This window comes from Heterocephalus glaber, unplaced genomic scaffold (genome assembly GCF_053883595.1).
Source record: "Heterocephalus glaber isolate CG9 unplaced genomic scaffold, H.glaber_assembly_v1.0 deba00001724, whole genome shotgun sequence".
Lineage (NCBI taxonomy): Eukaryota > Metazoa > Chordata > Mammalia > Rodentia > Bathyergidae > Heterocephalus > Heterocephalus glaber.
Genome location: NW_028258435.1, coordinates 10,304,702 through 10,329,623, shown reverse-complemented (window position 1 = coordinate 10,329,623; position 24,922 = coordinate 10,304,702). Strand labels below are relative to the sequence as shown.

At 39.0% G+C, this 24,922-nt stretch overlaps 1 protein-coding gene and 1 pseudogene across 1 annotated transcript; one reads left to right on the top strand and one right to left on the bottom strand.

Annotated features, from left to right (window-relative positions):
• Positions 1-586: 586 nt before the first annotated feature.
• Positions 587-21,161, top strand: LOC101700904 (uncharacterized). Its single transcript, XM_087199609.1, has 4 exons — positions 587-737; positions 14,063-14,189; positions 14,388-14,448; positions 16,199-21,161. The coding sequence occupies exons 1-4, from the start codon at positions 735-737 to the stop codon at positions 17,913-17,915; spliced, it is 1,908 nt and encodes a 635-aa protein (XP_087055735.1). The 5' UTR covers positions 587-734; the 3' UTR covers positions 17,916-21,161.
• Positions 8,479-9,471, bottom strand: LOC101700541 (diphosphoinositol polyphosphate phosphohydrolase NUDT4B pseudogene; annotated as a pseudogene).
• Positions 21,162-24,922: the final 3,761 nt, after the last annotated feature.

Genomic DNA, 24,922 nt, shown 5'->3' with positions numbered 1-24,922 from the left:
CATAAACCTTATTTCTAATCTCACTCCTCTCACAACAGCGTTGTGTCCTGGTCTTCCCTGGACTAGAGACGCTCTCTCAGTGATTTCTCCATGGTGAATTAACTCTGGAACTGGCTTAACAGACTGGTGACTCCATTCGGAAGAGCAACACGCAGGAAGATCCCACTGAGTCCAGTAAGAAGACTGGAGCAACCTGGCATGGTGCTGCATCACCATAAAATCAGCACTGGAGAGACTGGAGCGGGAGGATCACAGCAAGCTCAAAACCAGCCTGAGCTACACAGTGAGTTCAAGAACAGACTAAATTACACAGCAAGACGTGTCATAAAAACAAAACAAAACAAAAAAGGACAGAAACAGCTCTGCGAAGCCAGGAGTAGACTCTTCTGAAATGCAGGCTAGGACAGGTCAGCATCCTGGGAGACAAACAGGTCACGAAGTGTCTGGGTTACACAACCTTCCATCTGAGTCGCACTCACACTGGTAAGGATTGGCTTCTGTTGTCACTCTTAGCTCAGAGGGCAGGCAGTGGAGCAGAAGCCAATCAGTGTTGAGGGGCGGGCCGTATGAACTGTCCAATCAGGTGGCAAGGAAGGCGGGCTCTGTTTCCTGACATCAATGCTCAGATCCAGATCACAGCGCTGAGAGCCGCCCCAGCTGGCTAGGCCGTCCTGCTTTAGGATTTCTTCTGGCTGCAGGCGGCGGGAAGCACCTGGGGAGACCCTCCAGCGACAATGGTGAGGTTGTGGGACGGGTGCCCTGACTCAGGACGGGACGGGAAGGGGTGAGCCCTGGGTGTAAGCGGTGGGAACAGCAATGGCGCCGGCGCCTCTTCGCTGCTGCTCGGATCAGAGCTCCTCCTGGTCTCCGCGCCTTGGACAATGTTCCTCCCGCCAGGCCTCAGGCAGGTCTACACTGTGTGCCCAGCACCCTGTCTGTCCACAGCCTGGAGTGCAGTGTTGGGCAGCCGCAGCTGCGTCTCCACCTGTGCGCAGAGAGGGAATTGTGGGAAGATCTTGCTTCCGGTGGGGAGTCAAGCTGGGGGAGCTGTGGTGTTTGGGATACCTGGTCTCATTCGTCCCTCCAGCTGACCTGGTGGACTTGAATTTAATAAATATCTGTGATAAAAGATCTGAAAGCCACAACTGAGCTCCTCAGGCCAACGCTGCTCTGTGATGAGAGTAAATTGTCAAAATTCCAGTATGTGCGCACATTACCACACTCAGGATAAGTGATGAGTAATGCCATGAAAATTGAAAGAAAGGATCAGCAGGCTTGGTGGTTCACGCTTGTAGCCCCAGCATTCAGGAGGCTGAGGCAGCAAGTTCTCTGCGAGTTTGAGTGTACCCTGGGCTACCAAGTGAGAGCATGTCCAGCCTGAACTACATAGACTTTCAGTAAATAAATAAGACAAAAGAAACAAAATCCAAAAATACAGAAGAAAAAAAATTGCTGGCTATGTGAGTCAGTGGTAGAGTGCTTGCTAAGCATGCAATGAACTCCTGTGTTACATACGCAGCAATACAAAAACAATTATCATCTTAATGATTGACGTGGAGCTTCTACAAAGAGAGAGACTATGTATGTGAGGCCTTCCCATAGTGTTTAGAATACTGAGAGAAATAAAGGGAATGTTAATGTGTTAGCAAGGGCAGGAGAAAGATCCAGAAGGAACTGCTAGTTAAATATTCAGTGTGAGAGCCATTAAACTCCAGCATCTACACGCACGTTTGATTTGGTAGGATTAAAAAGCAAAGGGGCAGCACCTCAGATAATTGCTGTAGACCTTGAACTGTAGACACTGTCTAAAGAATTGAAATGCTGATTGAGGTGGACTTTATATCAAAGGAACATTCTAGTAGGAGTAAAGCCTGAAATGTGAACTCTGCAGCCATATGAGTGGTTAGTGATAAAGGAATTTTCTGTGCAGGGAGGAGGCAATAGGAAAAAGTGGAAGAGAATGGGAAGAGGATGGTAAAATCCACATCTACAACAGAGGGGCACTTCCCTTGAGGTCAAATATTTTTCTACTATGACGGTAAAGGAGTTGTATGCTAGCTCAATCTGAGAGTGGTCAAACATCACAGGCATTAAGAAAGGAGAAGACTTAGTAAAATTTAAATAAATTTGTCTTCTGTTGCTATTAATCAGGTAAATGAATAAATTTCTTTGTTTTTTGAGAAAGAGTTCTGCTACCTATTTCAAACTGGCCTTCAACTTGCTATTTAGCCTAGGTTTTCCTCCAACTTGTGGCTATTCTTTTGACTCAGCCTCCTGAGTACTGAGACTAGTGGTGTCTGCCAGCATACTTGTCCCTAATTGTTTTTCAGGAAGAAACAGAAATTAGGAAACTGCCCACCTTGTCTGTCTTAAAAATTGGTGGCTATCATCTAAGTGTGCTGGAAAGGGATTTCTCCAGGAAACAACGAATTTTAGGTGTGGTTGTTGTTTTTATTGTACAGATGATTGAACCTGGGACTTTTTGTCTGGAATACATTCTCCACCTTTTAATATTTTTAATATTTTGAGACCAGATCTCACTGTGTTGCCCAGGCTGCAGTAAATGATCTTTTTTTATCTTGTTTCAGCATCTTGGAGTGCTGCAATGACAGGCATGTGCCACATGCCTGGCTAAGATGGGAGTTTTCTACCACCACTATTATCCAGGGTCACTGTGTTTGGTTAATGAAACTTCAGTGGGGCATGGTGCTGCCCACCCTTCATCTCAGCCACTTGGGGCTTTGAGGCAGGATTATTGCAATAGCAAGTCCAGGCTGGACAATGGAGCAAGACCTAGATCAACATAAAGTAAAAATCAGTGGGTAGTGTCTCCAATCTAAAGTAACTTGTGTAACATGTGCAAGGCCCTGAATTCAGTCCAGTACTGAACCATAAAGGAAAAAGTGATAAGTATTCAGTGGAAAATTTACTTTGATTTGGAATTTTATGCTGTGGTCTGTGCTATAATACTTGCTCCAGATGCTAGGCAGCAGCAGTGAGTCCCTGCTCACCAAGGAAACAAATTTCGTGATTTACAATGCAGCACATCCAATAAATTACATGGGATATTTAGTATTTTATCATGAAATAAGCTGTGTGTCACATACATTTTCTCAGATACAGGTTAATGTATGTGTGTATCAGTTTTAAAGGAGCCAGGGCTTAGCAGTGTTTGCTAGATTATATATAGTCAGTGCATTTTCAATACATTACATTTTGAACTGCCTATGGGTTGATCAAGATATTTTGTAACTCAAGCAAAATGTGTAGATTCATTCTCTGTAGAATATGAAATTTATCAGATAACATCCTGTGTTGAGTTCTGTATTAATCAAGTTCTTTCAGGGAACTGAACTGGGATACATTACAAATAGTGTTTTGATTAAAAAAAAAAAGCAGTGCTGTGCTTTTTGTTTTCTGGTTTTTGATTGGTTTGGTTTGGTTTGATTTATATGTTAATTTGCTTTTTTTATTACTATAGAGAGGTAGAGCACTCCGGTCATACTTGTTTCATGAGGAAAGGGGATAGAAATTGTCAGTGGTCAGACACAGAGCCGATCATTTTGACCTCCACACCAAGCATGGACAATACTGAATTGAGAACACTTCCATTCCTGGTTCAATTTTGTGCTGATTATGGGAACCATTCTTTCTGCCTCAGTCCTTTAGAAAGTATTTGGCTTTCTACTCTACCCTTTTCTGTTTTCCCTCTGCTTCTTCCTTGCCATAATGGCCTGAACTCATATCTGCCTAGAATTGTCACCTTCAGACTTGGGCTCTTTTTGCTTTGCAGTGATTTATATCACTGTAGGGAAAGAGATGACTATGAGCATTTCTTCTGTGTTTCATATGTGGCTGAGGTCTGCAGTCCTTGAACCCCCCCACCTGAGTGCTGAATTCCCCACAGTCTTTGGACAACTCTCTTATGTTGGTATCCTGCAGAAGTCCATGGGAATATCCTCTGGAGAAAGGCACAACTGAGATAAAGCAGAGCTTCAGTTCACTCACCCCTTAGTCTGGCGTCTACACCCCCAGTTTGTGTTGTCATAGCACAAGCTGTAGGGCCAGGGATTTAGCTCAGTGGTTCCGCTGCCTGCACTGCAAGCCCAAGGTCCCGAGTTCGATCCCTGGAACCAAAAAAAAAAAAAAAAGGCTGTAGTGACCTTTGTGGGTTTTAGCGCCAGTAGAACCTGAAAGGCAGTGAGGGGGTAGAAAAGTGAAAAAGCACCTGTCATGGTGGCGCATGCCTGTAATCCCAGCACAGGGGAGACTGAGTCCAAAAGATTGTTGTGAGTTCAAGGCCAGCCTGGCTACTTTTTTTGCTTTCTTGCTGCCCTAGAAACAGAGTAGAGGAAATGTCATTGATGCGCAGGAGCACACTTGCTAGTGCACAAAGTGTGTAGCAATTTAAAGTCTAATACACACCATCCACACTACCACCACCAGGGGGCAATAATTCCTATTTGTCTTCCTGACAAACTCCAGATGTTTTCAAATGTAATTAATTTTACTGATTTGAATTGATATTCCTTTCCATTTTTCTTGTCTTTTATTCCCTTTTTTCCTTTTCCTAAGTAAGCTCTTCTGTAATCTATTTGCTTATGAGTTCATACTTGTGTTGGATAGGGCCAGGAATTTAGCTCAGTGGTTCTATCGCCTGCCTCACAAGCTCAAGGACCCAAAAAAAAAAAAAAAAAACAAAAAAACCCCTCATATTTGTGTTGGATAATTTTTAAATTATTTTATCTTCTAGTGACATCACTTGTAGAGAATGAAAATACTTTGAATAATTTTTAATCTGCATGTTAATTTTATCAAGATATTCTTTCTTTTTTTTTTTTTTTTTTTGGTACTGGGGATCGAACTCGGGACCTTGCACTTGTGAGGCAGGCGGTGGAACCACTAAGCTAAATCCCTGGCCCTTATCAAGAATATTCTTTACTGAACAGAAATCATGATACTCTTTTTTTGTCTTTTTATGGTCACCTTAACATTTGTGCCTTTACAAACTTATATCTGAATATCTTTCCAGTCCTACCACATGAATAAGTGATTTTCTGATAACTTCTTCTGTGTTTTACAGTTTCTAAAAATAATTCACATCTTTGCCTTATATCTGCATGGAGTATCCCTTTGAATGTTTGTAATGAAAAAAATTAGGTTTACTTGGCCCACAAAATATACAATTTACCACCGTAAATGTATGATCAATCACTTGTTCCTCTTGATTTGTGCTCCCAACTATATCTAATCTCACTTTAGAATAAAGCAAAAGTATTTAATATCTCTTACAAATTTAGTGTGTCTAAATGTTATCTCATATTCAGACTTAAATGAATATAACTCTACAGTATGTACTAAAAAATGGGAAGGGAAATTTCTCTACTTTTTTGAGATTTGAAAAATAGAGTGCTGTCCTTTGTTTTTCTGAAGGGATTGTGGAAGATTTTTGTCACATTCATAGTTGCAGTGGTATTATAGTTCAGTGGTATTATAAATATACTTGTATTAGTAATATAATTTGAACATTTTTTAGCGTATCACATGATCAAAGCTAAGTCTACATTATTTTCTGTATATTCAGATCATCATCTCCAATTTATTCTTCCTTTGGTTTTTTGAGACAGGGATTTCCTGTGTAGTTCAAGTGACCTGGAACTCGTTATGTAGCCCAGGCTTGGCAAGAACTTGTTTTTCTTCTGCCTCAACCCACCCAACTGCTAAAATTAAGTTCTTGTGATAGCATTTCAGGTGAAAGCAGCCTTATATACAAAAACAATTGAGTTTCTCTGTTAAATATATGATTTAAGGAAATTTCAGAGGTTACTGAAAAAAACAGTCCATTTGTGATTGTTAGAAAATGTTGCTTTGGGGAATTTAAAATATTTCCTTAAAAAGAAACAAACAAACACCCAGAATACATAAACTCTGTCCAAAGAAACATAAAAATTTTGGGTGGCCATGTTTGATCAGACTACATAATTTAGAATAGAATGTCACTGGTTGAGTTTCTCTACTCATTCCTTTGACAGCATTAATTTTGCACTAGCATTTATATTTAATTCAGCTGCCTTTATGACACAAGATCCCATTTTCAAAATAGCACCAATTTTCCTTAAGTGTAAGGACCCTATTTTTAGCAGCAATTGTATCTCTAAATATCAACAATTTACAGAGCAAATGTTTTAAATTTTACATTGTACCCATCAGCTGTACTAGTTACAGAAGACTAATGTCTATATAAAAAAATTCCTTCACTCTCCCAACCCCACATTTTAAAGGCTTTTCCTCCTCCCTAGTCTCTGACTTCAGTGGGGAAGTGTGGGAGTTTCAGATGGGGTATGTATGTACACACTTTAGGTGGGATGCCTGATTCTAAGTACCAAGACAAATGCAAGACAAGATAATTCTTAATCATGTTCTAGTGGCCCAAAGGCTATGTGACAGAGTACTGACAGCCTAGGAAAGATGAGACATTTAAAGGTGTCTAACACCCTTAGCCTGTAACAGCTGAATAGTCAGAAGGCCATTGGCCTCGACTGGGACACAGCCATCACTGACCTGCACTGAAGGTTAGACACTAGTCCTGTGTGGTTTTTGGTAAACAAGAAGTTTAACTGAAGCGGTGTCACTAAGTTAAACCGAAACTGTTTTAAGAGCAATTTAAACTGTAGGTAATAAGATTCTAAGGTATTCTATGTGAGCAGATATATATGCCGCAGACCAGCTGCAGTCGATGCAGGGTAGGAAGGGGAGAGGTCTCGGGCCGGCGAGTGAGAAAAGAACCGTCGCAAGCAATGTGCAGGTTCCCTCTGAGAAGTCTCAGGGTCTGATTTATTTTTATATCTCTAAGCACTAGCTAGGGAGCATTGGGCAGAACATGTTTACATTTTAGGTTGCCTTAGCAACATCTAGTGAGGTAAAGGTTATTTTTACTAAACAGTATATTTTTCTAAACTGATTCATTTCATTGAACATCACAAATACATTTCTTAAAAATCACAATTGTCCCCTTATTTTCCCAAACCTAAGTAGAACAAAATGTAACTTAATCAAAATCTCCAGAGGGTAACTTAATTAAAATCTCTATAGCAGCGGGGGTACAAGCAAGATTTAATTAATTAAATGTCAAACTTGTGGTCACCAGCTAGCCCTTGAGAAACTGCACAACAGTTAATATAGTTTGCTATTAGCTCTCTACCTCTCTATACCTCTATTTATCTTAAATAACTGTCATTCGGGTTCATAGTTCATGAGCAGGAGATATTTTCAGCACTGTGAAAAATATTGAATAACTTGCCTCCTTAATGCATTTACCTGTCTTAACTTTCTTTTTCCCATTTTCCACTCTTTCTTACATCTAAAGTCTGTCCTTTCAATCTCTTCATAAGACCCCTTTAGTAATAAGAAGGTCAGCAATAAGAGGGGGGAGTTATAGTAGTGGGAAACAGAGGGGGTTTCAGGAGAGGTTTCTTTAGAAGTGGATGTGGCAGTAGAACTAAGAGAAACTGGAATTTTGGGACTTTTGAGCCAGATCAGATTTCAATACATCATTGCCAATTTGCCTTATGGAGAGTTTGTTGTTAGTCACAAACACAATGACTCCTGTGACCAGAGTAACAATTATAAACATTATGGCAAGAAAAAAAATAAAACATGAGGGTAGGATGTGTTCCACCCTTCTTTTCCCCAAGCTGGAACTTTGTCAAGCAGCCTTGGAGGTCGGTTGGGCTTCGCCATATATAGATAAAAGAATTGGCAGCTGAGCATGCTAAATAAATTCCTTGAAATATAAGTTCATGACAATGTACTACATGCATTTTGCTAACAATATTTCCCTAAACATTGCATTTTTGTATTACATTTTTAAACTGCTATTGAGTTTTAGGGGAACTAAACTTACCTGATGTTGACAAAGTGAGCTGACAAATTCCTAGAATAGCAAATGAAAAGTTCTTTGTCAAAGCAGCAGAGTATAATGAAATAGCCTGAATGAATCTGCAATTAATGAATTAAAATCCTGACCCCATGAAATAAGTTCTGGGATGGATAGGTTTCAATATCAAAAATATTTTAAATAATTCCAACCATAGATTTGTTACTAAGTTAATGCTGTAAGTGAGAAAACAATGTAGGGGGAGTATGCCCATTAGGTTATTTTATCTCTGACAAAATAAGCAACACTTTATATGGACAAAAAACCCTGAAAATGCTGTGGAAAAAAATTGACAACCAAAATAATAGTGGGAGAGGGGGGCACAGTTAAGGCATCTAAAAAAATTCCACGTGGCTGTGGCTTATTAAAATATTTTACACTACTATTTTATTTTATTTTTTATTTTTATTTTTTGGATCCGGGAATGGAACTTGGGTCCTTGCACTTGAGCAGCAGGCAGCAAAACCACTGAGCTAAATCCCCAGCCTTTACACTACTATTTTAAAAAAAGATTTGAAAGCATTGAAAAACATGCAGATTGTTTAAAATCCCTGTGTGGCAAATTCAGAGTTGTGAGCATCTTTCAGGTGTTTGCCAAGGCCAGTGCAGATGCCTCTCACCCAGACAAAGATGGAGTGCAGAAGGGGCATGGTAGGGGAGGTCCTCTCGATTCTGCCTGTCTCACACTGAGGCAGCCCAGGGCTCTGTGCGGAGGTCAGGAACGAGGCTTCGTTATCTGGAAGGGAGGGGACCATGGAATTTCCACTGGTTGGGGAACAACCAGCGTTAGTTTTTCCAGATCCTCTGCGTGTGCGGGCTATGACACTGGAGAACTTCGATTGCATCTTGTACTTTGAACCATGGTCTCTTCCTTTTGATATGAACAGAATCTTCCCAGACTTCTAATAGCCAGTACTGTAGGAGCATGTATCTGTGTTCTGTGCTTTCGGTCTTGGTTCTGCTCACGTATTCCCAGGAGCCAGCCCGATTTTCCTCTGCCTCCTGCCTCCTCACGAACTTCCCTTGGGGCTGTCCCTCCTGGCTCCGCCTCAGTCTCCATCCTCCTCCTGGGAGGACCCCCTGGTCTGGACACCTACTGCTCCTCAGGGTAGCACCTCGTGCTCACTGCGGAAGCTCAGGCACCCCACCCACTTCTTGATTTTCTGGGTTGAAGGTCCAGGTCTGGTTGTGCTTGAACTTCTTCATAGAGGTGGGCGCCTGTGGCCACTGTCACCCTACCAGGCAGCGAGGGGCGGGCGGGGTGACTGGTCAGCCCGGGCCATGGCCCCTCTGACTCGGTGCAGGACGGGGCACTGGAGCCTGGGTGCCTGGAGGGAAGCGCACTGCTGCTCCTGGGACTGCAGCTGTCATGGATCCCCCGCCACTTGCCTCATCTCCCTGATTTTGCTGCCACCTCAGTGCCAGAGAAAGAGCAAGGCTCCTGGCCTCCCCCAAGCCTTCGCGGGGAGGCTACACTTGCATGACACCAGGCCAACTTGAGCGGGGGCACAACGACCTTCTTTTGGTTTGTTGAGATCTGGATTCCCTCTGTTGTTCAGATGACCTTGAACTCTAGGCCAAGCCAAACAAGAACTTGTGTTGTAGCTGGACGTGGTGGTGCCTGCTGAAATGCCAACACTTGGGAGGCCAGGTGGGAGGATCGCCAGAAGTTGGAGGCCAGGCTGGGCTACGTAGTGAGTTCAACACCAGCCTGAACTACATAGTGAGACCCTGTCTCAAAACAAAACCCTGAAAAAGAATTTGTGGTTTTCTTCTGCCTCATCCCTCCCACCTGCTGGGATTAGAGGCATGTCCACCATGCCTGGCTGTCACATTTTATCTGTGCATAGTATTGCTCTCTGTGACTGTGTTGCAGATTTTTAAAGAATTTGTTGGTAAGGTTTTATAAAGTTGGATCCATAAATGCTTGGAGGTGTGTGACTATTTCTCATTGTTGATAAAGTCTTTCCTTTATAGCGATTTATGAGGAAGATTTTCTTGTATAAAAAAATATTGGCACAAATTGAGACAAGTAGCAGAATGGTCCGTCTCGTAACTCCTTTTAAGGCGGATGTTAGAAATTTACACAAAAATTGATAAAAGTTCAATCTTCTAATAAAATGTGTTTTTGAAAATATAGTTTCTGAGGCTGGGGATTTAGATCAGTGGTTTCGCTGCCTGCTGCGCAAGCGCAAGGACCTGAGTTCTATCCCCGGTACCAAAAATAAAAAAATTTAAAAAATTAAAAAAAATAAAAAATAAAAATATAGTTTCTGGGCCAGAGATTTAGCTCAGTGGTTCCACTGCCTATCCCACAAGCTCAAGGACCTGGGTTCGATCCTGGGTACCAAAAAAAAAAAAGTATATATATAGTTTCTTCCCTACGATGTTCATGATATTCACATGAACAAAAAGTGCACTTCTTGCACTTTGGATTCTATTATAACAAATCATTTTTTTAAACTTGTAGCATGTCAGAAACCCATCCTTAAACAAACCTAATCCAAAGGCCATTTCTTTCTCTCTAGTTATTATGTGATACTGACCATGATTCAAATATTTTCTTGAGAGTTGTTCCTTTATACTATATTTTCTGATTGGGAATCCCTTGGCTTTTTGTATTCATATAGTTTTAGTGAGTATTGAAACTATGAGAAAGAGGATCGTCATAATATTTTTCAGTTGATCGCTGAGAAGATAGATCTCTTGTTGTTCTCAGATGTTACATCTTGATAGTTTTCATCATCTGTGAATAATGATTTTGCCTCTTCCATTTCAATCTTTATGTCACTGATTTCTGTGCATTATAACATGATACATGAATTTTGGTGTCATGTGACAGAATAGTGGAGATAGTGAATGTCCTTGATTCATTTCTAATCCTAAAAGAGTTCATGTAGAGTGTCTCCATTAAGAGTTCCATGTGTTAGTTTTCTGGTATATGTGGTTTATCTAGTTGTTAATAACTTTTGGCTTTTTCGTAGAAACCTTTAATAAATAACTAATAGAAATTAAGATTTAGAAAACATGTTTATGCCAAGATTCAAATAATCACATGAAGTTTTTCTTTGTTGATTTGCATTTTTGATGCTAAACTATCCTAATTCTTGATAAAATATACAAACATCACTTAGTTATAATTTTGTGTCTCTCTGAGTTTGTGAGTGTGTGTGTGCTGGTGTGTATGTAGTACTTCACATTGCACCTGTAGCATCACATATGCTAGGGACCAATGCTACATGAGGAATTATATAGACTATGTACCTTACAATATTCAGAACAAAGAACTGGTCAAAGGAAACTGTAACTTGACTTTGCTTTTATTTGCAATACTGTAATGTATCACAGAACATAAAACTATAGAACTGTACTGTAAAGTACAATCAGCAAAAATTACAATGTTTTATAAGTCATACTATACAAAATAAAGACATCAAGGTTCCATCAAAAAATGTATAGAACTGTACAAAAGAAAAGACAGGTCATAAGTTTGAGCAGTGAGTTGTAAGTCTTAACTGTGTGTCTCAGTCATAAGTCTAAACAGCCATTAAACAAGTAGCTCCATTAGTGCCAGTTTCACTGGCAAGGATATTTGCCTTTTATGGTGAGTTTTACAGAGTCAAGCAGGTTTATAATTCTGTGATATCTTGTAAATTACATTACTGCTCTGTCCACCCCTGCAGTAGACACCTTGGAGGATAGAAAGTATGTAGTAAAAGATTTTACTAGTCAGGGGTATAAGACAAAAACTAAACATGCAAAACCATTGTAGAGCCAAGAATAACCATGATAATTAATTGTTCAGTTGTTTCCTGTGGTGTACAAGTGTATATATAACCCTTGAGAAAATATGTGCACCCATCTGATATGAGACATTTCTACGTACCAAAAATTTGAAACATGACATCACTTCTAAAGAGTATGTCTGTATCTGAGAATTTAACTCCAAAGGAATCAGTTTTGTTATCCCTTCAAGAACTGTTGGAAGCACATAGTCCTTGGAAGTGAGCCCAACAGAAAGAGTGCACTGAGAAATGTTTCTGGTCCTTTGACATAGCTGTTCTGCCTGTATTTTATGTGATCGACAGGTGTCAGAAAACCATGGTCCAAATCACTCCCTTCTGGATCAAAATAGGGAAACTACATATTTTTTGAGGTTACTTTGTTGTCTCAATATACAGAATATATAAGGTACTTTATTCACCAACAGTATTAGACATTATAGAAATAATACATAGTTTGAAGACATTCATCTTCTCATGAATACTGTGCTTATTTGCACAGCATGCTTAGTGAATGTGCCTAAAATACAGTAGGCTACATGCATTCTTCATTTCATGCCTGATGCCTGTTCCTGTGATTCAGTCACTAAATGAATGGGGTGCCAAATGAGGAATTCTGTACAGTATGTACATTACAATAAGGAAACTCCAACTTGGTGTCTTTGCTTTTATTTGCATAACCCTTACATGCAGTACTGTAATACATAACCACATAAAAATACAGTACAATCAGTAAAAATTAGAGTACTCCATAAGCAAGGTGTACTATACACAGAAAGACACTGCAGCTCTATCAATATGGGCAGCACTGTACGGAAAAAAATATGAGGCACAAGTCTGAGTGGTGGGTCATAAGTCTGAAACAACTTGCCTCAGTTTTAAGTGCAAACAATCACTACAGTGAAGAATATATTGGCTACAGTGTTTCTGTCTAGGATATTCTTGAGTATTTTCTGAAGTGCTGGTTTAGCATTCATATGCCTCTTGAGGTGGTCTTTTTCATGAAATGTCCTTAATTCTCCCTCTATTTTGAAAGTGAGGTTACTGGGTAAGTTAAACTAGGTTGGAAGTTATTCACTCTTAGGGCTTGAAATACATTTTTGCAAGCCCTTGTCGTTTTTAGGTTTGTATTAAGAAGTCTCTTCTATAGCACTCTGGAAGCTGAAGCAGGAGGATCCCCTGAGTTCAAGGCTAGCGTGGCCTGCATAGTGAATTCCAGGCCAACCTGAACTGTATAGTGAGACCCTGTCACACACACAAAAAAGGTTGTTGTAATTATAATTGGTTTACCTTTATAGGTGATTTTAAAATTTTTTTCTCTGCATTAATTTTTGTTGTTCTTTTTGGATATATGGCAGTATAACAAGGATATTCTTTATGATTTCTGTGAACATATTAATAATTCCATCTGTGTTACCTTCTGGTTTTCTCTATTCCAATTAGCCTAGTGTTATTAGCTGCTGGATGGTCCTCTTTTCCTGTGGTCTCTTTGAGTACTTCTGCATAATTTACCGTTTGTCCTCAATTCCACACTGACTGGTGACTCCTGGGACTCTCCCCAGGCAGGGCATATGGGCCACAGTGCATGAGTGGGAAGGGACACACATCCTCGTCATGCTCCCTGAAATGGGTGCATAGCCCTAGCATGTGACTAGGGGCCTGGCCTTCAGTTGATTGGTCCATCCCCACATTTCCCTTTCTATTACACCTTAGAAATTTTTGTATCTCTGTGACAGGTAAGCATTTCATGACATTGAGCTATAATATAATATGTCTTCCTTAATATAATTTCATTGTTAGATATTCTTCAGTGAATACTATAATACTTTTTATTCGAGTTTTAAATTACCATTCAGAATTTTACTTTGTGTTTATTTACAGTTTTGTCTATGAAACCAGTTTCAAGTTTCACAATGCTGTGTAATACAATCAGAGGAGGAGATGGTCTATTTCCTAGAAAATAATATGAAAATAGATACATTTTCAGTTTTCTGTCAGAGCAAGTCATTAGATATTCATCTGCCCCAGTTCTTTTTACCCCACATCTGATCTAATAGGCTCTCAATGAACCATGCTTTACAGACAGTGTAGAAATAAAAGTGTGATTAATCAACAAGAGAACCAGTATTCCTGTTCTTCTGTTTCTTTAGCAGTGAATTCCCATCTAGTATCAAAATTCCCCCATGTCAAGTGCATGTAGATAAAGAGTAAGTGCTTGATGACCAAGGCATGAAGTAACCATTTGGGGGGCTTAGCCTTATTTCAGCTTTTTATGGGTAGATTTGAGATACTTCATGTTGTGAGTCTTATTCTTCTTCCTGGAAATATATTTCTGATGATTTAGAAGGCAGTGACCTTTGAGGATGTGGCTGTGAACTTCACCATGGAGGAGTGGGCTTTGTTGGATCCATCCCAGAAAAAGCTCTACAGAGATGTGATGTGGGAAAACTTTAGGAATGTGGCCTCTATAGGTAAGGAAGATGTCTGTTCTCATTTATGCAATCAGGGGGCATTGGTTATTCCTCATCAGCACGATTTAATTTATTGGAATATGGAAATATTTTCATGAATTTTCCAGGCATGGCCACATTATACTATGAGTCTAACTGGAAGCTAATAATTTTGTGTATAATATGGTAACTCATTATATTACTTTTTCTACACATTAGGAAGAAATTGGGATAACCAGCAAATTGAAGATGAGTACAAAAATTACTGGGAGAATCTAAGGTAATATACACTTAAAAGAATGTTCCTTGAAGGTCAGAAATATTGAAACCAAGCAAACTACACATAGGAGGTCATGTTAAAAAAAATACAAAGAGCCAGGTATGGTGACATGTGCCTGTAATCCCAACACTTGGGCGAATGAGGCAGGAGGATTGCCAGAAGTTTGAGGCCAGCATGAACTATGTAGGGAGTCCTCTCAAAAATGAAACAAACAATCAAAATGAGGCCAGGCCATGTTCAAATTTTTTTAATTGCACAAAATTTCTCCAAAGATGCATATGTGTTTAGTATCTAGAATCTGACAAATGATTATTTGAAATATCTCAATATCTGAAATGTAAGGATTATTGGCATTATGCCACAAGTGACATTATCTAAAGCATAATAATAAAGAAATTATTGTCTATATTCAAGATTATAGAACTATTGTCTGAGGGCCAAAGATTTAGCTTAGTGGTTCCGCTGTCTGCCTCACAAGCACAAGGACCCAAGTTCGATTCTCAGTACCAAAAAAAAAGAGAACTGTTGTCTGAAATTATATTTAAGCATTGATTATAAGTTTATATGAAATTTTTGTGTTTTTTTAAGCCAAGTGCAGCGTATCCAATTACATATAGGCATGTTTTCCAAAGACTGCTTGCTTATCGAACAAGTTATATAAGTAATGCTGTATTTATTTAAATGTGATGCAATATTTGCAACATTGCTAACCTTGAGGAACTATTAAAAATCCATAATCCTGTTTTCATAATAGGTCTTTTCAAGCAATCGGTCTATTTATGTTCCGAAATACAGCTATTAGAATGCACCTTCCCAAAATGTTGGTGGGAATGTCATTGTAGTATGACATCTGTGGAAATGTGTATAGAAGTTCTTCAAAAATATAAAATAGAATTTCCATTTTTTCCAGGTATTCTACTGGGTGTGCTCCCCCAAAGTTAAAGTAATCATATTACACTGATACATGCATATACATGTTGTAGCAGTAAAACTTACAAAAGTGAAGCTTTGGAAACAGCCTAGATATACACTCAAAGATGAGTAGAAGGGAAAACTGGGATAGCCTGGGCAGGATGCAGCATACTGGGAAGCTGAGTCACATTCATGATCAGCCTGGGCAACTTAATGATTGATGAGACTCAGTCTCGTAATAAAGATAAAGAACTCTGAGAATGCAACTCAGTAGTAAAACCCTGGGTTCACTCTCCAGCACTGAAAATAATGTGTGTGTATATATAATGGAGTGGTATTCAGCCATAAATGAGAATGAAATGATACCATTTGCCAAAACATGGATGGTTCTTGGACCTACATTATCTTAAATAAGAAAAACACAGAAAGTTCAATGTCATGTGTTGTATTTTGCAGGAGAAATGAATAATATGAATTAAATAAAATAAAGGAGAGATGACAGAAAAGAGAAAAGCAGACATTTTGGAGAGGGTGAAGATGCTAAGGGGAAGGGGTAGAGTGATGCATGAAAAGTGTATGAAAAATAATCAACATGGTATACATATGTACAAATTATTTAAAATGAAAGCAACGAGTATATATTGCAAACATATCAATTCCAAACTCCCAAGTGAATGCTATTTTGGTAAAACTGTTTCCAAGACGTCATCCAGAGTGTACAGTAAATTTATGATCAAATATGCTTATGGGGCATCAAATTAGATATCCTCTTGGTCAACCATTAATATAAAAACACCTTAAATGTGACTGGTTCTTTTCTTGTTTTTTTCTTTGACAGAAATGCAGAGGTAGTTAACTTATGGTATCAACATGGAAAAATGGTTTTTGTGACTCCTGATACAGATGTGCACATGAAACTTCCTGGTATAAAACCAAGTGAAAGCCCTGCATGTGGAAAGCCTCTGATTGGTCATTCATCACCAACTGTGCCCATCATAAATAACACTAGACTCCAATCATATGAGCTCCATGGATTGGAACAGAAGCTGTCTAACTGTGACAGACATGGGAAAACCTCCACTCACTTTCAGTATTTGGAGAAACACGCAAAGACAAATCCTGAAGAAAAACCCACTGGATATAAGCAAGATGTGAGGCCCTTGAGTACACCCAACTATGTACAAACCCTAAAAAGAAATCACAGAAGGATGAATACCTATATATGTATACAACGTGGAAAAGGTTTGAATTCTCACCGTGATACTCAGAAACATAAAAGAACTCACAATGGGACAGAATCCTATGCAAATAAACACTGTTTGAAATCCTTAAATAATGACACTTCACTTACTAATCCTGAAAGACTTCACACTGGGAGAAAACTCTATGTATGTAAGCAATGTGGGAAAGCTTTCACGGCACAGAATAATTATAAAATACATGAAAGGACTCACACTGGGGAGAAACCTTATGTATGTAAGCAGTGTGGGAAGGCTTTCAGGGCACAGAATTATTGTAAAATGCATGAAAGGACCCACACTGGGGAGAAACCCTATGTATGTAAGCAATGTGGGAAAGCTTTCACTAGGCACAATCAATGTAAAATACATGAAAGGACTCACACTGGGGAGAAACCCTATGTATGTAAGCAATGTGGGAAAGCTTTCATCAGGCAGAGTCAGTGTAAAATACATGAAAGGACTCACACTGGGGAGAAACCCTATGTATGTAACCAATGTGGCAAAGCTTTCATCAGGCAGAGTCAATGTAAAATGCATGAAAGGACTCACACTGGGGAGAAACCCTATGTATGTAAGTATTGTGTGAAAGCTTTCATCAGGCACAGTCAGTGTAAAATACATGAAAGGACACACACTGGGGAGAGACCCTATGTATGTAAGCAATGTGGGAAAGCTTTCACAACACAGAGTGATTATCAAAGACATGAAAGGACCCACACTGGGGAGAAACCATATGTATGTAAGCATTGTGGGAAAGCTTTCATCAGGCACAGTCAGTGTAAAATACATGAAAGAACACACAGTGGGGAGAAACCCTATGTATGTAACCAATGTGGAAAAGCTTTCAAGACTCAGGGTTATTGTAAGATACATGAAAGGACTCACACTGTGGAAAAACCCTATGTTTGTAAGCAATGTGGGAAATCTTTCAGGACACACATATCTTGCAAAATACATGAAAGGATTCACACTGGGGAGAAACCTTATGTATGTAAGCAATGTGGGAAAGCTTTCACAGCACTGAGTTATTGTAAAGTACATGAGAAGACTCACACTGGGGAGAAACCCTATGTATGTAAGCAATGTGGGAAAGCTTTTAGTGCACGCAATAATTGTCAAAAACATGAAAGGACTCACACTGGGGAGAAACCCTATGTATGTAAGCAATGTGGGAAAGCTTTTACCACACGCGATAATTGTCAAAATCACGAAAGGACTCACACTGTGGAGAAACTCTATGCATGCAAGCAATGTGGCAAAACTTTCAGCACGCACAGGAATTGTCAAAGGCATGGAAGGTATCACACAGTGTAGAAACCCTATGTGTGTAAGCAACATGGAAAAGCCTTTCAGTTACTCCAGTACTCAACATAGACATTAAAAAATTTGAGAGGAAATTAACTTTGAATATATAACGTGGCTTTACTGACATGGAAATACAGTGCAGAGAAGCCCTTTCTTTGTATGTAATATAAAAAATCATTCAGTATACATGTATTATTACATACCTGAAAGAATTCATAGAACAGAGAATCTGAACTATGTGGGAAATGTTTTATTTTTCTCAGTGCACTCAACTTCAGGAAAGAATTCCCACATGAAAGGGAAGCCATATGTGTGTGCAATAAATGTGGGAAACTTCCGTTTTTCTAGGTAGCTTGAAAAACATAAAAGAACTCCCATTGAAATGAAAGCCTATGTAAATAATATGTGAAATTTTTATGTCTCGCATAGCATGAGAAAACATGCACAAATTCAAAATTACATTTAGTGTAAATACCAAATATAAGAATCAGAGTGACAGATATGTTAGGAATGAGATACACTGTTTCAAACCACTGGAGCAGAGACCGTCTCCCTCCAGTATATCTATAGACTGAATCGCCGACGTGGTTGGAAAATGCATAATAATGTTAATTCAGAATAACCAGTCATCTTGCATCTAAGTTTTTAATACATGGCCTTTAAGGGACATTTTACCTGCAAACCATCACCTTATTTGTATGGGTAAAGTGAAGTTCGTATAATCAGATTTTATTGAGTCTTAAAACACTTCATTTGTGACAATGTAGATTAACCAAGAGGTCATTATGTGAAATATGCCACACATAGACAAATTAAAACCTGATTTTTTTGTTTTGTTTTTGAGATAGAGTTTTGCTCTGTAGTTCAGGCTGACCATGAACTCACTGTATAGCCCAGGCTGGCCCAGAACTTGTGCCAAACCTCCTGGCTCAGCTTCCTGAGTGTTGGGATTATAGACATGTGCCACCATGTCTGGCTTCATATTTGTTATTAACATCTTAAATTGACAGTTTTGCAGAAGCAGAGAATTTAGTGATGGTTCTAACGTGTGTGGGTGGGGAAGCTGAGAGATGTTAATGAGAAAGCACAATTTCTTTGTAAGAGTACAAAATGGTGTAGATTCCTTGGTGACTACAGTAATTAATACAGTGCTACATAGGAAAACAGTTTGCTAAAAGTTGCTTTTAGTGTTTTCTCCATATAACCAAAAGGTAATTATGTTAGATGATGCAAATGCTACCAAGGAAAAATGTAATTTCACAATATAAAAAGCACCAAATTGTGCTCTATACTCTCAGTACATGATTTTGTTATTTTTTCTGTTTAATGAATGCAAATTTAGCAAAATTAACATCACTGTGGTTTCGTGATAAATGCCCAGAATCTCTCCTTCAATTTTTACAAATGTAATTTAATTGGTACTATATTTATTTCTTAAAATATTCAGTATTACTTGGTCCAAAGGTTGTAGGATATTGTTAAACTAGAAGTATTCAGTATTTATTGAAATATATACTTGTTTCTTTGGAAATGTAAAATGTTTGATATAATTTGGAATCAATTGACATTGTCACAAGCTCATTTCATCCCATTTTGACAAAGTTGTTATATATGTTTTCAGAAAATTTCTCCATTTTAAAAGCACTTAAGCTTGTTTGATTTAATTCACTTAACATGTTTTCAAGGTATTTCCATTTTCCTATAAAGGTCTTGAATTTATCCTTTATAGTAATATACCATTAAGTAGAGATACAATATTTTCTTCATCTGTTAGTGAACATATTTGAGGACACAAACAGATAGCTCTTTGGCAAATGACAGGGGATCAGGAGACCAAGGATGGGAAGAAGGAGATGTAAAAAGATTCGATAGCACATACCACTCCCCACAATGAATGCAATGTGTATGTCGCAAACATGACCTAAATAGTGATAATAATACCAATGATGATGATGAAAAAGGGAAAGGGGAACTAGAGCCAGAGGGAGGGTAGAGAGTGAGAAAGAGAAGGGAAATCATAAGAATCAAAATGTTAAACACATATTCCTGCTCCCTAAGATTAATATGAACATATACTTCAGGTATGTATTAATTAAAAAGCTTAATGTTTAAATACTTGAATATTTAGAGATATTTCATACATTTTTCTGCTTCCTAAGGATTTATCAGTAGATGTATTGAAAATAGTATGTAAAAATGCCTTTGGGTCTCTGGGAACCAACTTTCATGTTGCATGTTTCTTTAGTTTTGAATTCCACAAAAACATTCATCTTTGTCATAATCTCCGAATAAATATCGACACTAACTCATTTAAGGAGGAATCCATTGCATCTGCTCCCACTGGTTAGCCATGACAGTGATTATGTGATTTTGAGTGAGAGGAAGTAGGCATACACATGCAGCAGCACATGTGCATCTGTCAGGTTACATTAGGAAATGGAAATACGTATTTTTGGGTATCTGGATCCCACCATGGTTGTTGGTATACCATACCATTCACCAAAATATATTTATAGATCCTGTCTTAGTGCATTGTAGTGGGCCTAATTAAAATACCTTAGGGTCATTCACTTTATGAAATATTTATTTATTTAGAGTTGTGAAGCCTAGGAAATCCAGCATCCTAATGAAACATTGTTTACATGCGACTTTTAACCAAGTTCTCACAAGGCAGGAAGGTGTCCAAGGTGTCCAGCTTTTTTGTTTGTTTGTTTAAATTCTTTTATTGGTACATTTTAGTTATACAGTACATTTACATTTATCACTGGGTCCTCATACCTGTACATGATGTATCTTGGTTCTTATTTTTTCCCCATTACCTATGTGCCCTTCACCCCTAAACCCTTCCCTATTTACATACTTCATTTCCATTTTTTTTTCTTTTCTCATAATTTTTCCTTTCCATTCTCTCCCCATCTTCTTCCACTACCCCTACCCCTTTGGACCTTTTCCTATTTCAAAGTATCAATTATTAGTTATTAATCCTTTTAATCCTTATTTACACTCTCAATTTCTCACACTAGAGAAACTTTGGTATTTACATGTGTGTCTTATTTATTTCACTTAAGAGTATGGCCTCAATATGCATCCATTTAGCTATAAATGACTCTAGTTTCTCATTCTTTATGGCTGAGTAGTACTCCATTTTACCAAAAAGCCCACATCTTTATCCAGTTTCCAGTTGATGGGGACTTGGGCTGTTTCCAAGCTTTAGCTATTACAAACAGTGCTGCAATAAACATGGGTACACATATATCTCTGTGGTATGATTCTTTTAATTCTTTGGGGAAGATACCCATCAGGGGAATAGCTGGGTCAAATGGGACCTCTAGCCCTAGTTCTTTGAGGTATCTCCATACTGATTTCCCCAGTGGCTGCACCAGTCTACACTCCCACCAACAATGGAGAAGGGTTCCTTTCTCTCCACACCCCCGCCAGCATTTGTTATTGGTTGATTTCTTGATAGCAGCCATTCTTTCTGGGGTGAGGTGGAATCTCAGTGTTGTTTTCATCTGCATCTCTCGAATGACCAGAGATGTTGAACATTTTTTCATATGTTTACTTGCTGCTTTTACTTCTTTGAGAAATGTCTGTTCATTTCAGATGCCCATTTTTGAATTGGGTCTTTGAATTTGGGGGGTCTGATTTTTTTCAGTTCTTTACATAGTCTAGATAGTAGCCCTTTGTCTGAGTTACAGCTGCTAAAATTTTTTTCCCACGTTGTAGGATGTCTGTTAGCTCTGTTGGTAGTTTCTCTTGCAGTGCAGAAGCTTTTTAATAAGATGAAATCCCAGTTGTTGATTCTTTCTGCTAGTTCTTGTGCTACTGAGGTTTTGTTCATAAAGTCTTTTCCTATGCCAATATCTTCAAGAGTTCTACCTAACTTACCTTCCAGCAAGTTTAGTGTTTCTGTCTTAATATTTAGATCTTTAATCCACTTCGATCTTAATTTAGTGCATGGTAATAGATATGGGTCTAGTTTTAATCTCTGACAGGTTGAAATCCAGTTTTCCAACACCATTTATTAAATAGGCTATCTTTCCTCCAACGAGGGTGGTTGGCTCCTATGTCAAAGATGAGGTGGGTGTCTGGCTTTTTTACATTTATTATGTCATTATTGACGGTTCTTAACTGATGACACAAATAATTTCCAGAGACCCCATCTCATACCATCACCTTCGGAATTAGGATCTAAAACATGTATTTTGGGTTAATGACATTCAGAACACAGAAACCATTATAAGAGGTTATATTGTATGTTGAGCAGTGCAATGGGCTGCATGAGGCTTCGTGTATCTTCCAGCAGTCTATAAGCTAGTTAATTTTCTCTCATTGCAGAGGTAAAATACCCAACACCCAAAGTTAAAGGAGGAAAGATTTATTTGACTTACATTTGGCAGAGATTTCAGTCCATAATTGAGTGGCTTCAAGGTCAGGTGGCAGAGGAGCAACAGTTCATGGCAGATAGTAGCAAAGCAACGAGAGACCTTAACAGTACCTTTCTGCCCTGTTTATCTTATTCAGACTATTTAGCATGGGTAGCACTCACACCCTTAATCCTAGTGCCCTAGGGCCTAGCATTGTACCATGATCCCTTTTTCATATCCCTTTTATATTTCTATGGCATCTTGCCCTCATTTATTTTCTACTGAAATCATCACAAATTTTTATTGTCTCTTGTAATGAAAATATTGAAGATGTTGATGACCAGGGTTTCCACACAGTGTGGTGATGGTACACAATCCCTGGTGCTTTGGTGACCCCTTGGGTGACTTGAGATGTGAAGTAGGGTCCATCATCACTCTGGAAAGGCCTAGGCAGTCTGAAACTAGGTATTCCTTTTTTAAGGAGAATTTTTATCACTCCCAAGGCCCATTGTGACCTGGTAGGAAAGGCTTCTGTACACCCAATAAAGGTGTCAATGAATTCCAGGAAGTTGGTATACCCTTTACATGTAGGCATATGGGTGAAGTCTATTTGCAGTCTTTCCCAGGGAAACTCATGCCTTTGTACTGGTTCAGGCAATGGGGAAGGATAAGTCTGGCTATTACAGAGGGCACAGACAGGATATGTCTTTAAGACCTAGTTTACAATGTTATAGAATTCAGCCAATAGAGGAAGGCATCATGTAGGCACTTGATGATTTCACACTGCACTTGTCAAGACAACAGTCAAGGTCCCACATACCAACATTGACTTTTTGAACTACTCCCTCATTATGAATAGCTTGAAGCTTTTCTATAGAATATCTTGTCTCTAACCTAAGACCTGGAATGAGACCAGGGGGAAAGGTATTGATGGGACAGAATTATTTCAGAAAGTAGCAATTTAGCAATGAAATGTGCCTTAGAAGTTTTATGGGATAATGGGCCCAAGGAGGTTTAATATCCCCACCAATGGACAACTGCTACCTCACTTGGAATATTTACTGTGTAAAGGAGATTGAACATCTCTAGTCCATGTATTTTAGAGACTGGTGACTAGTTAAAATCTTTCTTTTTTCCACATGGCTGCATGTACATTATGACCAGAAAGGAAAATTTGGAGTCAATGTATATATTTACTGTCTTGCCCTGGGCAAGTTGGAGAGCCCAAGTGGGGGTGATATGTCCTGTCTTTCAGGCAGACGTCCTAGGGGGGGATCTTCTTGCTTCAGTGACCTGGGTAGGGATGACCATGGTTTATCTTGCCTGGCTAATGCCATCCTTTATGAAAAAGCTGTCACCATGAATCATGTGCCAGCTATTCCTGTCCAAGTCCAGTCCCTCAAATTGAGGCACCTGGCACAATTCTGGGTGATGTTTTTGCAATCTTATAGTCCATCTGTTGGTTATTTGGGAGAAGGGTGAGTGGACATAAAAACTGGCACCACTTGTCTGCACAGGCTTTAGATCAAGACCTGAGAAATTTCAAGTTCTAAAAGGGAGGCCTATTATGGTACATAGTTAAACTCATTTGTAATCCCACTAAGGTATTATCTGACAAAATTAAAATTCACTTTCCTAGCAAAAAAGAGGTTACAAGGTATCCCAAAATAAGGTACAGATTTCTCAACAAAAAGGGACATATCTGGGATATATTTTAACTCCAGGACGAATACAAGTGTCCCAAAGAAAAAGAGCCAGGTTTGCTATCAGAGTCCTCTAGAATCTAAACAGCAGATGAGGGCTTTCTTAGGACTGGCAGTCTTCTGCCACATATGGATACCTTATTTTGGCGTAATAAACCTCTATACGAGGCAACTCAAGGCCTGGAACCTAAACCCTTAAAATGGACAGAAGCTACTCAAAAAGCCTCAGGCCCCAGCATTAGGATTTGAAGACTTGACTGAACTTTTTTCTCTCTGGCTGAGTAGTTTCTAGGGAGTAGTTTTGGGAGTGTGACTCAGCGTCTGGGCCTGGAAAACTGATCAGTGGTCTACTTTTCCAAGCGATTACATGAGGCTGGCGTAGCTGCTTGTGAGCAACAGCCACTTTGGGACTCTTAGGGAAGGTTCTATAATAAGCTAGGGACAAATGCTCTTAGTTCTGAACTCACACAAGTTTAAGGCTCTGTTAGAACTCAAGGGACATTTATGGATGACTGGAGAAAGTGTTACTAAATATCAAGCTATTCTATTGAGAACCCAGATGTCTTTCTTCAGTCTTGTACTGTTTGATGCCCACTCACCCTTCTCCCAAATAACCAGCAGATAGACCATGAGTTTGAAAAAATATCACCCAGAATTGTGCCAGGTGCCTCAATTTGAGGAACCAGGCATGGACAGGAATAGCTGCCCAGTTTACTGCTTTAAGGAGCAGAACAAATTTAAAACAGGATGAAGGTCACCTCAGTAAGAAATAATGTGATAAGTCACCTCAGTATTGCAGAGAAATATACTTTGTTTCACCCCATTCTTTTAGTGTCACCTGTGACTCCAGTAAGGTGCTGGGAATATGCTTCTATGGCAGTCACATAGACCACCTCGGGCACCATCGTTTGTTGCCTGAGCTTTCTTCTCTGGCCACCATGGTGAT

Bases quoted from the DNA above. Each gene is read 5' to 3' on its own strand.
- LOC101700904 (XM_087199609.1), top strand. The intron at 14,190-14,387 runs GTAAGGAAGATG...TCTACACATTAG, and splicing joins TAGGAATGTGGCCTCTATAG to GAAGAAATTGGGATAACCAG. The intron at 14,449-16,198 runs GTAATATACACT...TTTCTTTGACAG, and splicing joins AATTACTGGGAGAATCTAAG to AAATGCAGAGGTAGTTAACT.